Source organism: Pelodiscus sinensis, chromosome 32 (genome assembly GCF_049634645.1).
Source record: "Pelodiscus sinensis isolate JC-2024 chromosome 32, ASM4963464v1, whole genome shotgun sequence".
Taxonomy (NCBI): Eukaryota; Metazoa; Chordata; order Testudines; family Trionychidae; genus Pelodiscus; species Pelodiscus sinensis.
The window spans coordinates 9593220-9610017 of NC_134742.1; the positions used below are offsets into that span (position 1 = coordinate 9593220).

General features: G+C 55.2%; 2 protein-coding genes across 2 annotated transcripts in view; one reads left to right on the forward strand and one right to left on the reverse strand.

Annotated features, from left to right (window-relative positions):
* LOC102452245 (uncharacterized) overlaps positions 1 to 16798 on the reverse strand; it is a 505721-nt gene that overhangs the window by 51500 nt on the left and 437423 nt on the right.
* Positions 8043 to 16798, forward strand: part of LOC102452498 (uncharacterized) — a 59974-nt gene continuing 51218 nt past the window's right edge. Inside the window, 6 exon segments of the mRNA XM_075914134.1 lie at positions 8043 to 8566; positions 9475 to 10004; positions 12126 to 12221; positions 14049 to 14279; positions 14559 to 14581; positions 15440 to 15555. Coding sequence (XP_075770249.1) covers positions 8530 to 8566; positions 9475 to 10004; positions 12126 to 12221; positions 14049 to 14279; positions 14559 to 14581; positions 15440 to 15555 — 1033 coding nt within the window. The 5' untranslated portion in view covers positions 8043 to 8529.

Genomic DNA, 16798 nt, shown 5'->3' on the forward strand with positions numbered 1-16798 from the left:
TTGGGGGGGGAGGTATGTGAGCATAGTGAGAGTCAGGGTCTCAGAGCAGGGGGTAAGGGGGTGGAGTGGGCCTAGGCAAGGCAGTTACTGAGGGCTGGGGGTGCAGGGTCTTGGCTTGGGGAGGTAGGGGCCACTTACTTGCTTTTGTGCAGCTCCCAGCACCGTAACTCGGGCACCGCCTACCACTGCTTTTTCAAATCTAGCTAATTTTTGTTGCATTAATTGCGTGAGTTAGTTGATTAATTGAGAACCTTCATTTTCATGCCATTCAATACGTTGAGAGTTTGCCCTCACCTGCCGTGCTGGCTGTGTTCACTTTTGGTCACCCTACCTCCAAAAAGATGAAGCAGATGTGGAGACATTTGCAAGCCAGGCCAAGAAAATGTTTAGAGACCCAGAAGGGTTTTGTGTGAAGAGAGACTGAACAAACTGGGACTGCATCATGCTGCCAGCAGACAGCCCCTGGGGCATGCCAATGTTATACATTTCAATGAATAAGCGGGTACACATCGGGGCTCGGATGGCGGAGGGGACCTATCATGGCCCAGGGGGATGAGGTTGGACTTGGATGGCAGAAGGGACCAGGTGACAGCAGCTCCTCCCCAGCAGTGCAGCCCCCCTGGGGTGTGAAGCAGGAGCTGGAGTAGCCCATGCCTGTAGGGGACAGCGCCGCGGCTGGCCACAGCAAGCAGCTGGGGGTAGAAGCAGCATGTGGAAGCTGATGACATCATTCTGTCATCCATCAGGAAGAATTTTTTTTATATATATATATATATATATATATATATATATATATATATATAGAGAGAGAGAGAGAGAGAGAGAGAGAGAGAGAGAGAGAGATATCTCTGAACACTGGATCATTTATCTGTATTATCATTGTGCAATACGCATCATGGCATTACTTGTTTTCATTTTAATACCAAAAGCTCAAAACCATTTAAGTACACAGTAGAGATGGAAGGGACCTCAAGAGATCATGAAGTCCAGTCCCCTGCCCTCATGGCAGTTCAAGCTCTGTCTAACCTACTTTTAAATATCTCCAGCGAGGGAGACTCTACAACCTCTCTAGGCAATTTATTCCAGTGTTTAACCACCATGAGAAGGTAGGAGGTTTTTTCTGACGTCCAATCTAAACCTCCCGTGTTGCAATTAAAGCCCACTGTTTCTTGTCCTGTCCTCAGAGAACAATTTTTCTCCTTCTTCCTTGTAACACTCTTTTAGATACTTGAAAACAGCTATCAGTCTTCTCTTTGTTAAACTAACCAAGCCCAATTCTTTCAGTCTTCCCTCACAGGTCATGTTTTCTACACCTTTAATCATTTTTGTTGCTCTTCTCTGGCCCTTCTGCACATCTCTCTTGAAATGTGGAGCCCAGAATTGGATACAATACTCCAACTGAGGCCTAAACGGAACAGAGTAGAGCGGAAGAATGACTTCTCCTGTCTTGCTCACAACACTCCTGTTAATGCATCCCACAATCATGTTTGCTTTTTTTGCAATAGCGTCACACTGTTGACTCATATTTAGCTTGTGGTCCACTATGACCCCTAGATCCCTTTCTGTAAGACTCCTTCCTAAACAGATGCTTCCCATTCTGCACGTGTGAAACTTATTGTTCCTTCCTAAGCTGAGTATTTTGCATTTGTCCTTATTAAACTTCATCCTATTTACCTCAGACCATTTCTCCATTTCGTCCAGATCATTTTGAATTATGACCTTATCCTCCAAACCACTTGCAACTTGGTATAATCTGCAAACTTTATAAGCATACTCTCTATGCCGTCATCTAAATAATTGATGAAGCTACTGAACAGAATCGGTCCCAAAACAGACCCCTGTGGAACCCCACTTGTTATACCCTTCCAGCATGACTGTGAACCATTAACAACTACTCTCTGAGAACGGTTATCCAGCCAGTTATGCGCCCTCCCCTTATAGTAGCCCCATTAGGTTGTATTGCCCGAGTTTACAGATAAGGTCACCTGAGACGGTATCAAATGCCTTACTAAAGTTTAGGTATGCACATCCACCTCTTCTCCCTTATCCACAAGACTTGTTATCTTATCAAAGAAAGCTATCAGATTGGTTTCACATGATTTGTTCTTTACAAACCCATATTTAACTTCACATTTGAGTCAATGTTATAGTATTGAATTTGTAAATTAACTCCAATTCAGCTGTCTCCTTCTGTAATCTGGTGAGAAAATACTTTTAAATCTATCATTGAAAGTCCAGGGAGTAACCCAGATAAATCCATTAGGAAATGTTTTAACCTCCCTGGTAGGGATGTAAGCGACTAATCGACTATCTGATAAGCAAAAGCTTATTGGATAGTCGACACACTGTTGACTAGTCACTTCCCCCCCCTTACTGCCTCTATCAGAAAGAGATAGGGAACGGGGGGAGCGGGGAAGGGAGGGAGAGGACGGGGTGCTGGGGGAGCCGGCTTAAAAGCCGGTTCCCTCCAGCTCCATAGGAGGGGCGCAGTGGTAACGTTCCACTTTTGAGTTGTACAGGAGTCCTCACTGGGCAAGAATCCTCATGCGGTATTCTTTGAAGTTTAGCAACAGTCCAGCCAGCTCTTGCTACATTTCAATGAGGAAGTGCCCTTGTTGACTAATCAAATAGTCGATGGAAATTCTATCGACTATTCAATTCGTTGATTAATCGAATTTTAACATCCCTACTCCCTGGACATTCAATAATGGATTTAAAAGGAGCCATCCTTGTACAACCCCAAGTGGGACACGTTGGCAAACACCTTGGAAGCTTTATGCAGACAGAGAACCTGATCAGGGATTCTTTGAGACCCTAAAACCATGTCTGGCTAGGACAGTGTATGGAAGGGGCTGTATCTAAAATAATCCAGTGACTCTAGTCCCGTTTAGCAGGCAAATCCATTTTATTAAGCAGGGAAGATCTGCCTTGTCCAGTCCCTGGGGAACATGGTGCCATTCAGATTACAGGCCTAGAAAGTGGCCCCGATATGTACCCTTGGAAATAAGAAACACTCCACATCTGCCCCGTACTCCATTTTCGCAAGCACTGCAGAGGGCTCCCTGCTCCCCACCGAAATAACTTCCATCCCCTCCCTAACTTGGGGTTTCCCCTCTGCCACTGGCTGGTTGGACTGATGCCCTGTTCTAAACCTCACTGCCTGCCCTGATTTTGCCATTTGGCCCGTCCTGGCCCTGCAGCCAGCTGTGTGATCCACTCATGTGGTCAGTTTGGCCCCTGCACAGACTCCCTCCTCTCCTTCACAATCTGCCCAGAGCAATTTGGGAGTGGGGTGTCTCCTGGGAGCAGGGGAAGCAACACGTGGGCTGAGGTGCCCCAGTTTGCAGGGGGCTCCTCAGGCCCTGCACCACAGCAGATGGTGCCACTGCCCAGCCCAGCCCTTTGCCCAGGGCTTGCCCCTCACCTGCAGGCTACAGCTCTGAAGTGGGGTGGGCAGACTCTAGGGCTCCAGCCCCTGGTCAGGCACAGCAGGGTGCTGGGGAAGAGTTCTCCTTGGCCACCTGCACACACCCCAGAGGGAGTGGCCATGACTCAGCCAGGGTATCCCGTGCCGCATGGTGTGGGCAACAGCGTGACAGAGAAACCCAGCCCCGAACCTGTGGAACAACCTGAGCAACTTCCCCTCTAAGAGCAACCTGCAGCACGCACCGGGAGTGCAGCATTAACCCTCCACTGCCAGAGCCCAACCACAGCCCCCACCTGCTCTTCACCCAGCACCACACTGCACGGACTGACCTGAGACACTCCCAAGGACATGGTCCTGGCCCTCCTGGGTGGCTTTTGTGGGTCCCAGCGGGACCAAGTCTGGGGCAGTGGAAGGAACAGCAGCCACTTCCCTCTGTCTACAGGGCAGGGCTGTTCAGTGCCTGGCCCAGGACCCGAAGCAGCAGCTGTAGTGATGCACTTCCAGCTACAGTCCCAGCCTACAGTCCCAGCCCGCGCTATGGGGTCTCTTTGGGTCCAGCTCCAAAGCTCCTGCTAGCACTGTATCATCCCAGACATACCATCCCAGAGATATACCCCATGCAGCTGCCTTATTTCCCTGGGTCTGTTTCATTAAACATCACTCAACCTGTTTCTGTTTCAGTGTCTAACTCTTTCCGAATGGTTCTCAGCAATTTGTTCCCTTTTGGGCAGTCACTGCACTCAGTTTCAGGGAGCTAGCCAGGATGATTCTAGACTTCGGACCTTATAGCAGCAGAGCTGTGCCACTGTAAGACCTCCCACGTAGCCCTCTTTGCTAGCAGGAGACAGTCAAGGCTAGAGATGTTAAAATGCGTGTAAGTAATCGTGTAACTGCTGAAAATTTCAGCAGCTACTCAGTTACATACGGGGGCAGGGAACCGGCTTAAAAGCGCATACCGGGAGTCTGTGTGAAACTGCAATGGTTAATCAATGAGCCCAGGCTCGTCAGTAACCCATGTACACAGTTAAACATTCACATCTCTAGTGCAGGCGCCTGCACTCAAAACTGAATTAAGTATTATCTAGACCGCAGGTGCAAAATGCAGTGTGTGAGCTGGATCCAGCCTGCAAAACCACTGGATATAGCCCACTGCCACCACCGTCGTACAACCCAAGGAGAGCCTTGGGGAGGCTTCCTGCGCTCCTGCATGCTTCTCAAAGCGACCAGCTGCAGGGGCCATATCCTCTGTGAACTGCAAGCCCTGGAGGGGAGGCACAGGGCTCTAAGCATCACCCTGTCCCCAGCACAATCTCACCCCATTGGCTGGGAAGCACGCAGGGAGCCCTGTACCAGGAGCATGCATGTAACCATGAAGGTTAACCGATGAGCCTGCGCACGGTTACACTTTCATATCCCTATTCCAAGCCCTTGCGCTTATGACAGGAATAAATATTATCTAGATCGGGGGGGGGGGGGGGGGGGGGGGGAGATGTGATCCATGTGGTGGATCTGGCCGGCAAAAATCCAGTATGCCACCATACCCACCCAAACAGAGCCTCAGCCAGGCTTCCTGCCTTCTGTGCTCCTGTAGTTCTACCTCAGCTCACAACCCAGAGCCCTCAGGGGGCTGTGGGGCTGCTCCCCCAGGCAGCTCCAGGCCAGAATCTCCCCCAGCCAGAGATAGCACCTGCCCCCCCCCCCCCGACTCTACATCCCCCCCAACCACCTGCTCCCCCCCCCCCCCCCGCCAGGTCACACCCCCTCCCCTCCCCACTCCACGTCAGAATCCTCCCCTGAAACATCCTCAAACCCACCCCGGGCCTTGCGCCCCGCCCCCCAGCCCCACGTCACAATCCCCCCTCCCAGCCCCGCCCCCCTTCGCTCCCATTCATCCCCCCTCCCGACAGGCAGACAGGGGCGAGTCTGACCCACAGCCCGGGCAGGGCGGGGCCCGGGAAATTCTCTCCTCCCCCCCCCCGCGTTGGAACGGCCCCGCCCCCCAGCCCCACGTCACAATCCCCCCTCCCAGCCCCGCCCCCCTTCGCTCCCATTCATCCCCCCTCCCGACAGGCAGACAGGGGCGGGTCTGACCCGCAGCCCGGGCAGGGCGGGGCCCGGGAAATTCTCTCCTCCCCCCCCCCCCCGCGTTGGAACGGCCCCGCCCCCCAGCCCCACGTCACAATCCCCCCTCCCAGCCCCGCCCCCCTTCGCTCCCATTCATCCCCCTCCCGACAGGCAGACAGGGGCGGGTCTGACCCGCAGCCTGGGCAGGGCGGGGCCCGGGAAATTCTCTCCTCCCCGCCCCCCCCCCGTGGGAACGGCCCCACCCCCGCGCATCACCAGGCCCCACCCCCGCGCATCACGTGATCTCTGATCTCCCTCTCCCCCCCCCCGGGTGTGTCACCAGGAGCCTCCACCCCGCCCCCCCCCAGTGATTTGGGTCCCATTGCAAAACCTCCCCCCCCCCAGCGATTTATCTCACCGCCCCCCCCAGATTAGCCACGTCACCTGCCCCGCCCCCCGCAACCGCCCCTGCCCCCAGGCGCCTCCCCGCCTCACCTCGGCTCCTCCGATTCCTCCCCGCCCCTCTCCCCGGCGCTGCCCGGAAGCGGAAGCAGCCGCGCCGCGAGTAACGGTACTAACGGCTCCCGCAGGCTGCGCGGCGCATGCGCAATGTCAGACGCTGTGGCGGCCCCCGCCCAGGGCTCAATCGCAGAGGGGTGGGCGGGGCCGGGCCCGGGGCAGAGGAGGGACGCACCGAAAACCCGTCCGGGTCGGTGCGGAACGGGGGCGGGGCCAGACCGCGCGTGCGCAGCGGATCAGTGACTCCGGTCCGGGGCCTGCGCCAGGGCTTAGCTCAGACCGGGAGCTGCCCTGGCCAGGGGCTGCTGCGCCTCCCGGAGCCGGGCCGCGGGCTGCAGGTGAGGGGCGCGCCCCGGACAAAGGGCCGGGCTGCGGGGGGCGGGGCCGGAGCAGCCCCTGCAAACCTGGGCGCGCGGCCCCTCTGCTGCTCCCCCCCCCCCCCGCCGGGCACCTCGCGGGGGGGGCTTGTGCAGGGGCCGCGCGGGGAGGGGCATGTAGTTGGGGGCGGGGCTGAGAGGGGGGGCACCTGCCCCCTCCCCCGGGGTCCAGGCTGAGTCCCCGGCACGTTCCACGTCAGCCCGAGCCCCGCAGAGGCGCTGCCGCCTCGGTCCGGGGGGGGGGGGGGGGCGTGTCATTGTCCTGGGGGGGGGGGGGTGTCTGCTCACAGCCCCCGTGGGCTGGCTTTTCCCTTAGCTCCCCGCCAGCTCAGGAGCAGGGCAGCGTCTGGGACGGGGCTGGGTGCAGGAGGGGTGCAGGCTCTGGGCAGGGGCAGAGATGGGGGGGTGCAGGCTCGGGGGGGGTGCAGGCTCGGGGGGGGTGCAGGCTCGGGGGTGGTGCAGGCTCTGGGCAGGGGCAGAGATGGGGGGTGAAGGCTCTGGGCAGGGGCAGAGATGGGGGGTGCAGGCTCTGGGCAGGGGCAGAGATGGGGAGGTGCAGGCTCTGGGCAGGGGCAGAGATGGGGGGGTGCAGGCTCTGGGGGGGGTGCAGGCTCTGGGGGGGGTGCAGGCTCTGGGGGGGGTGCAGGCTCGGGGGGGGTGCAGGCTCTGGGCAGGGGCAGAGATGGGGGGTGCAGGCTCTGGGCAGGGGCAGAGATGGGGGGTGCAGGCTCTGGGCAGGGGCAGAGATGGGGGGGTGCAGGCTCTGGGGGGGGTGCAGGCTCTGGGGGGGGTGCAGGCTCTGGGGGGGGTGCAGGCTCTGGGGGGGGTGCAGGCTCTGGGCAGGGGCAGAGATGGGGGGTGCAGGCTCTGGGCAGGGGCAGAGATGGGGAGGTGCAGGCTCTGGGCAGGGGCAGAGATGGGGGGGTGCAGGCTCTGGGCAGGGGCAGAGATGGGGGGGTGCAGGCTCTGGGCAGGGGCAGAGATGGGGGGGTGCAGGCTCGGGGCAGGGGCAGAGATGGGGGGTGCAGGCTCGGGGGTGGTGCAGGCTCTGGGCAGGGGCAGAGATGGGGGGGTGCAGGCTCTGGGCAGGGGCAGAGATGGGGGGGTGCAGGCTCTGGGCAGGGGCAGAGATGGGGGGGTGCAGGCTCTGGGCAGGGGCAGAGATGGGGGTGCAGGCTCTGGGGGGGTGCAGGCTCTGGCAGGGGCAGAGATGGGGGGTGCAGGCTCTGGGGGGGTGCAGGCTCTGGGCAGGGGCAGAGATGGGGGGGTGCAGGCTCTGGGCAGGGGCAGAGATGGGGGGTGCAGGCTCTGGGCAGGGGCAGAGATGGGGGGGTGCAGGCTCTGGGCAGGGGCAGAGATGGGGGGGTGCAGGCTCTGGGGGGGTGCAGGCTCTGGGCAGGGGCAGAGATGGGGGGTGCAGGCTCTGGGGGGGGTGCAGGCTCTGGGCAGGGGCAGAGATGGGGGTGCAGGCTCTGGGGGGGGTGCAGGCTCTGGGCAGGAGCAGAGATGGGGGGTGCAGGCTCTGGGCAGGGGCAGAGATGGGGGTTGCAGGCTCTGGGAGGGCATTTGGGTGCAGGAGAGGAGAGGTGCTGAGCTCTGGAAGGGCATGTGTGTGTGGGAGGGGGTCGGGGTGCAGACTGGGACAGAGTCGGGGTGCAGGCTGTGGGCTAGGGCAGGGGTAGGGTGCAGGAGAGGGGGAGGAGTATGGATGCTTACCTAGTTCACCCCCTCTTTAGGAGCAGTTCCGAGGCATGGAGAGGGATGGGGGGGGGGCGGTCTCCATGCGCAGCTGCTTGCAGGTACAATCTCGGCTGCTCCCATTAGCCACTCGGGCTGGGGGCTGTGCAAGAAGACCCCCTCCCCTCCCTCCATGGGGCTGCAGGGATGTGCCAGCAGCTGCGCACTGAGAGAGCAGGCAGGAAGCTGCTCTAACCCTGCTGCGCTGCTGCTGGTGGTGGCAGAAGTCCCTGGGCCATTTAAAATCACCTGGGGGTGGCAGGTGGAGTTGTGAGGGGTGCAGCGGGTTGGAGAGGCCCAGCCCTGAACTTCGCTGGAGCCAGGCCCCAAGCCAGGAGTGTTCTTGGAGCCTGGACACCAGGGGCCTGTAGAACTTATCACCTCTGATTATCAGACCAATGCTGCATGAGCATGGGGAGGCACCAGGTCATTGCCCTGGCAGGTAACCACTCCCCCCCCTCTCCCCCCACACACAATTCCCCACTTCATCACAGGGGTGCTTTGACAAACACCTGAAATACGCAAAACTGAGAACTAAAGTGTCCCTGGCCTCTGCCAGAACCTGGGAATTGACAACGGGATGGATCATTTGATGATTCCCTGTTGTATTAATTCCCTCTGGGACACCTGGCATTGGCCACTGGGCTAGATAGACCTTTGGTCTGACCTGGCCATTCCTATGTTCATGAGATGCATAAAGTCGTTAATATTGGCAATGTTTTTGACACCGATCTCCAAAAAGCCAGAGCAGCCTTGGTGCGTGTCGGAGGCAGGCTTTTGGATTATCAGTTCCAGCTGAAATAAGTTTTTGGCCTGTGAATTTAATATCCCTGGACTTGGAGGGAGCAGGCTTTTATCATTAGATGCTAGTGAACCTCGATTTCCCTGTATACTCAGAAACCAAAGAAAAAATATTTCCATTCATCATAATTGGAAGTTTTACTTATATACACACAGAAAGAACGAGGCTGTTTGAGAACTTATGAGCACTAAATCTCAGTGTCTACTGTCATTGAATAATTATTGTCTGATCCAAATTTTGCCTGACTCTCCCCCTCTGTGCGTCTGTAACTAGATGCATATAAAATACTCAAATGCTAATTTTATCTTTCAACTTTAATTAGACATTAAACACAATGAATTCTGCACAAGCCTCAATCTCGCTCCCAGGCCACACACAGTTCTGGAAGCTGACCAGTACTGCCGGGTGGATTCTGGGTCCATGTGATGCTCCAAGGATCCTTCACGCCAGCCCATGGGCCAATGCCATGGCCAGAGCATGGGACCTTTTTTTTTTTCACCAAAGCTTCCATGGCTGAAATATTTCCTGTTGTCTTTTTTCCAATCCAGCAAACTGCCTGAGTCAGCTCCAGGAAAGGGAACAGCTAGGTGTTGCTGGAGACAGGGCAGAGCCTGAGCTCAGGAAATCGGAAGTGACCCCGTTCTCCAGCCCGGAGGCAGCCATGGCCTCAGAGAGCCCAGTGGAAAGTCTCCGGGAAGAAGCAACGTGTCCCCTCTGTCTGCAGTATTTTAAGGACCCGGTGATCACAGACTGCGGGCACAATTTCTGCCGGGCCTGCCTCAGCCGGTGCTGGGAGGGGCCCGGCCCAGCTGCCTCCTGCCCGCAGTGCGGAGATCCTGTGCAGCAGGGACCCCTCCGGCCCAACAGGCTATTGGTAAACGTGGTGGAAATAGCCAAGCGACTGAGTTTGCAGGCAGCAAAGGATGTAGGAGGGGGCGGAGTATGCGGGGAGCACCAGGAGGTGCTGAAGCTGTTCTGTAAGGAGGATCAAACCCCCATCTGTGTGGTGTGTGACAGATCCCAGGCTCACCACGCTCACACGGTGGTTCCCATACAGGAAGCTGTCCAGCAGTACAAGGTAGGGAACTGTTGCTCAGTGTAATGGGTAATAACTTTGGATTTTAATTACGGGCTAAATTCACTGACTGTTACCTAGCACAGGTGTGACTCATCAGTCAGCTCTGTAAAGCTTCTTGGTACGGGAGATGTTGTAACTAAATAAGGCTGCGTCTAGACTGGCATGGTTTTCCGCAAATGCTTTTAACGGAAAAGTTTTTCCGTTAAAAGCATTCGCAGAAAAGAGCGCCTAGATTGGCACGGACGCTTTTGCGCAAAAGCACTTTTTGTGGAAAAGCATCCGTGCCAATCTAGATGTGGTTTTGCGCAAGAAAGCCCCGATCGCCATTTTTGCCATTGGGGCTTTTTTGCACAAAACAGTTTTTACCTGTCTACACTGGCCCTCTTGCGCAAAAACATTTGCGCAAGAGGGCTTTTTCCCGAGCGGGAGCAGCATAGTACAGGCAGTCCCCGGGTTACGTACAAGATAGGGACTGTAGGTTTGTTCTTAAGTTGAATTTGTATGTAAGTCGGAACTGGTACATATTGTAGGGGAAACTCTAGCCAAACATTTCTCCAGAGCTCAGTTTTATTCTCCCACACCTCACTTCCCTCAGTCCTTTATTCTCAAGCTGAGGTGTCTGCTGAGAAAAGCCGCTCCACGTCTCCCTGGTCTGCTGGGGGGAAGCAGCTAGTGCGGGGTTGCCTCACCCTGTTTGTAAGCAGGGATCCGATGTAGGTCAGATCCATGTAACCCGGGGACTGCCTGTATTTGTGCAAGAACACTGACAATATTACATTAGATCGTCAGTGTTCTTGCGCAAATTCAAGCGGCCAGTGTAGACAGCAGGCAAGTTTTTCTACAAAAGCAATTGCTTTTGCGGAAAAACTTGCCAGTCTAGACACAGCCTAAATGTTCTGGCTGAGTGGCAACAGAGGCAAAATATCTAGTCTTTAAAGATATCGGATGTGGGAAAGTTTTCTCAGGAATTCTGAACCCTTTCCAACCTCGGTTTCCAACCGGGGAAATGAGGGAACTTTTTACATAACAGAAGATGCTAACAATTAGTGAAGTGTAAATCACGAGACTTGCCGGCTGATGTTTGTGACTGCAGACGGGAAGTTACAAGCTGTCGTTTTTAACAGAATAATGTTGAATGGGACCGATTATTTTTATTTGCATCACAGTAGCCCTTACAGGCCCCTGCACAAATCACAGTGAGGGATCATCCCTGCCCTGTGCAGTGCACTGCTTCCAGGAGCTGTACCAGAGACTGGGGCAGTGGGTACCTGGCCAGAGGGTGTTGCTGCTGACAGGGTTTAGGACGCCTCTCCCCTCCCCCCCCCCCATTAGACAAGCAGATTTATATAACGAATGATGGGGATGTCACTGACCCTCCTGGAACACAGGACATGCCCGCGCCTGCCTGGCCGGGCCCAACCTCACCTGTATTGGGCAGCCTCCGTGGCCTGTTCCTGCCTTAGTCAGACCATCCCTGCCTACATCATTCTGTGTGGAGGGGCCTTCCTCACACCCCTACTCCCGAATCCTCACCTTCACAGATGTCCTGCTGCAGCCTCAGTGTCCTCTTGTCTCTTTTGCACCAGACAAAGCCACGTCCAAGGCTGAGTCCCCACCAGACAGGGACAGAGCCCCACCAAACTGGGACTGTGCAGCTCACACCAGACGAATGGGGTTTGCCTGAGTGCTGAAACTAGCTCTGTCGAACCAGTGCAGCCTTCAGGGCTGAAATCCCAGCCCATATTTACACCTTGCTTACCTCTGGGATTTGTCATTTTTATTAAACCGTCTCAAACACAGGTTTATTGATACACCCCTATGTGACTCTAGTATCCGGTTATGCACAGCCCCATTAATCCATTCACAAGTACTAACAAAGAATGGGGATGATTGAAATCTCTTTGGAATTAGAAAAGTTACCAACTCCGGTTCATGTACAAGTCGGACTATGACATACTCCCAGTCTCCATTAATAACATTTCATCTCTTCGGTGGCCCTGATCTCACACAGAGATTAGAACCAACAGATGTCTTGTTTGTTGGTGGGGAAAAAATGCCCCGTTCCACACACCCCTCTCAGCCCTTACAGGGAAGCCTCCCAACTCATGTCTGTTTCTTCAGGGAAAATTTCAGGCCCGTTTGAAGACTCTGAAGGAAGAGAGAGAAAAGCTGCTGGGATGGAAAGCAACAGGAGAGGGGAAAAACCTGGAGTATCTGGTAGGTGCCTGTGGGTATAACTGGCAAGGACTGGCAGTAGGAATGTAATAGTGTAGTCCAGTGTTTCTCAAACTGGGGGGGTCGCGAGCAACTTACAGGAGGGTCGCAGCTGGATCCGTATTTTTATGCAAAAATTTGTCTCTTTCTGGCATCTCAGTTGCCAGGCATCCGGTTTTCACCCGGACCCCTGCCGCATCTGGTGGAGGCGGGGGAGTGAGGAGTGCCGCAGAGTCTAGAGACGCTAGGGGGGTGCCGGGCTGGGTGGGAGCGGAGTGCATGGTGCTCTGTGGCTCACGTGACCGGCAGCTGGCCACGTGATGCCTCCCCTACAAGCTGTGAGCTAAGGCAACTGGGCTGGGCGGCAGGAGCACCACTTTAAAAGTAAGATTGCTCCTCCGTGTCTGCCTCGGGGAGAGGGGATTGCACTGGGATTGGGGGAGGGCTAAGGGGGCCTGGGTCTGAGTTTGGGAGCTACTGGGGGGGGGGGCTGGGTCTGAGGCAGGGGAAAATGTACTGGGATGGGGGGGGGGAGCGCCTGGAGAGCCTGGCTCTGAGGCAGGGGTGAGTGCATTGGGATGGGGAGACTGGGGAGCATGGCTTAGGGGGAGGGGTGGGTGAATTGGTGGTTAGCGTGCAGTCCCAAACTGGACAAAGTGGTGCAACTTTTGCTTAACAACTTTGGCTCTCACCCCCCCCCCCCCCCAACCTTTTTTTTTGGCTTAACAATTTTGGAGCAGTGGGGGGGGGGGTCATTCATTTAGCATTTTAGGGGGGCGCGGTATCACGAAGTTTGAGAACCCCTGGTGTAGTCGATTAACCAGTAAGCAAAAGCTTATAGATGAATGCTATAGACTACATGCATGCTCTCCCCCCGGCCCGCCAGTCAATTTTCTAGCAGGCTGGCCAGCAATGGGTCTGGGACCTACTCCCACTGCGGCTCTGTATTTAAAGTGTATTAGGAGCCAGGCAGGTAGTCCAGCTTATGCCAGGCCCGGGAGCTCAGACTTCCCCCCCCACCCAGACAGGGGCTGTTGCCACTCTGGGGCAACAGGCAGCAGTTGGTCCACGAGGGAAGGTGGTTTTTAAAAGGCTCCCTTGACAGACCAGCTTCCACCTGGTACCCCGCATGATACAGAGGCAGCTCCAGTCCACTGAAGCTGGAGCGCACTGGCTGCCGGCCCCACCCTTGGGGACTATAGGATGACAGTGGACTAACCAATAAGAATTCATGAGGTTGCTCGACTAATCAGTTATCGGATATTTAACATCCCTAACTGTCAGGGGGAGGGCCGTTTGGAGGCAGACTCCTGTGTGGCCTTGGGAAAGGTGGGCGAGGGAGTTTCTCCAAGACCATGGATTGCTGGGTTAGATCCATGTGTGGACCGGTCCTGAGCTTTCATGTCAGGGGATGAGTTAATGTCCAGCCCTTGTGGTTTTCCCAGAAATCCTCCCCCAGGGAGCTGAATGTCCCTGTGAAGGGCTGTCGGCTGAGTCTGGCCATTTCATGAATTAACAGATTTGTTTCTGTCCTCTCCCCCACCCCCACCCCAGTGTCTTTCTCAGGGTGGGGCTGAGTCCTGCCTCCTGCTCTGCGTCTGAATTCCCAGCGCCCATGAATAACAAAACATGCTGCTTATGACAGGCAGGGAACTGTCCCTTTCAGAGGAACAAAGGGGAAGTTGGGAGAGCCTCCTCTGCCTTGTACCCATAGACCAGAAATCTGAGGATTCACAAAGAAGTTGTCCCTGCTGCGCACTCAGCTGCCCATGAAAGGGCCCCGGGCTCCATCCATGCCCTTTGACCGGCCTTTTCCCTGTTTTCATCCAGAAACAGACACAAGCCGAGAGGCAGAAGATCGTGGTCGAGTTTCAGCAGCTGCGGCAGTTCCTGGAGGAACAAGAGCGACTCCTGCTGGCTGAGCTAGAGAAACTGGAGGAAGAGCTTGTGAGGCTCCAGACTGACAACGTCAGTAAACTCTCCGCACAGATTTCCCGTCTCAGCGAGCTGATCCGGGAGCTGGAGGGGACGTGTCAGAAGCCAGCGAGTGAATTCCTGCAGGTGAGACTGAGGGAGAAACATCCCTTCCCTGTGTGTAGAGCTGGGAGGCTCCTGAACCACAAGCGCTGGGGTCCAGCCATCAGATCTGGGTGTAACTCGGCGTGTGCGTTGCTGACATGAGTGACCATTGTGCTTTGCAGAGTGACAGGCACAGAAATATTAGAGATGGCAAAGCCCCATTCGCTCAGGGCCTCTCTTTCCCCACGTTTGCAAAATCCCTTTCCTGGGGCCCCTGTGTGTGTCCGATGGGGCTGAGATTCTTTTCTCTTTCTCCTGCAGGATGCCAGCAGCACCTTGAGCAGGTACGTGGCTCTTTCTCACTCCCGCTCCCGGGAAACAGCTTGGAGCTGATGTGAGCACCACATCCTCCCCAGGACTCTACACCCAGATATGAAGGGAAGGGCACAGGCTGCGCACAGACCTCCCTGATCAACTTCAGCCTGAGGGTCTCGCCCATACACAGAAGTCTATGGAATTCTCCATTCAGTGGCAGAGACTCAGTGCTTTTTCTTGAGACGGTACTTGTCCGGTACGCAGTACCGGCACCTCCAGTCAGAGCTCAACAACTTTTCCCCTGGAGTACCGGCACCTTTATTTATTTATATATAAATATAAAAAGCACTGCACTGTCTGACCTCAGGTGTTTCCTAGAGCTGTCACTTCCCTGGGGACTGGCTACCTCAGGACTGTGCAGGTTGAACATGGGCCTGTCACTGCTGGGCACTGGGCACCATTCAGCCCAGGGCAGCAGGGATCCAGAATCTTTCCCACCCAAGGGCTGTTTGGAGACCTGTGTGGAATGAGCTGGGGAAGGGGACAGCTGGTGTCTCAGTCTAATTGCTAGTGGGCAGATTTCTACAGCCCTTCACTTGGGAACCTCCTGTCCCTCTGAGCAAAATCCCTTCCCGGGGGTCCTTGTATGTGTCTGATGGGAGCGAGTTGGCTGTGGAGTCTCAGTTCCCCTTTCGTGCCCAGAGCTGGTCTCTCTAGGCCAGATGTGAAGAACAATTGGACCTGTGAGGGGAATGTTGTTGGGCTATGCGGGACCTGCTGCTGGGCTGGGAGAAGCAGAAAGATTCTAGCTCCAGGCCCACTGGAGCAGCGATTTACTAACCGGAACTTTAGAACCGAGTCACAGACATGACACGGTTTCTCTCCAGGTGTGAGACGGGGCAGTTCCAGCCGCCAGAGGAGATTTCTCCTGACCTGGACGAGCGCGTCAGTGGTTTCTCCCAGATAACTCTTGCGCTGTCGGAGACGCTGAGGGAGTTCAAAGGTACCTAGAAGGGATGGAGGAGGGGAAAGTCAGTGAAGCGTCTGAGGCCACGGAAAGAGAATGATTCTGGCTAATTGGCTCATAATTCGATTCTGCTTCTGTTTAATTGTGGGGGTGAGAATGGCGCACACTTGGGATCCAAGACGCTCGGGTTTTTTATTCAACCCCTTATTTGTTTCAAACTCAAGCTTTGCCATTACAGTGCCTGTTAGTAAGGAATGACAGACACACAGAAAGAAACACTGCCCAGTTACCTGCTCCCGGGGCATAGGTGGGCCATGATGCATGTTTCCAATGCTGCTCTGACTACCCCTTACGTCTGACATTGTCACATGAGGGCGCTGTTGCAAGGGTGATCAGTCCATACAACAGTCCCATAGGCCGGGCTTACACACAACAGTGAATTCATAGCAGACAAAATATGCCTTTAACAAACGTTATTGCAAGCAATTAAGAAGCTGTTCAAAGCCAAGTCTTAAATCTAGTAGTTAGCAATTAGAAAGCAGGCCAAAAGCAGTACTTAACTTGAATAGTTAAGTCTAATTCTTAACCCACAATTTTGGCGCACAGTCTCACAAGCTCATTCATGCACCACTCACCCTCCGGGGCTGGCCAAACCCAAGGTAATGTTGGTTAATTTGGTTAAGCCAAGAGTCCAATGTGCATGTCACCCCAATATGCCAAATCGATGGACTTTGACCCGTAGGGCGAATTGGTGTGGTATCTATCCCCTCAGAGGAGGGGAATCAGTCCATGTGGAGTGATGTTCATTGCTTGCACACTCTTGCACACAGTCCGGGTGGGGTGACGTCCGTTGGTTGCGCGCACACCCCCTCCTGCGGGTGTGCTCACAACTGATCTTGGAGCACCCTGCTTACACCACCCAATTCTGCTTGCCCAGCCATGAGCGATAAGCACCAGACTGTCCCTGGTTACTCCCTTGTCCTCTTATCTGGGAACTCTGCCTCCTTGTGTGCAATTTTGTCTTCTCACCGCGCACACAGTTCTTTTCTCAACAAGATAAACAAGTCCATAATTCACCAGGGCACTGACTCGGACCCTAGTATGGCCTCTCTTCAGCTCACTTACTGCTAATTCACTCATGCCAACCATTCACACGGCCCATGATTCGTGACAACATGTTAGGCGCAGCTAGATTATATGCTGATCAGTTCTGTTCCAAACACCTTTGTGTACTATGAACAGTACTTGTTTATCTTGTCTAACTCATGCTGCACTCACA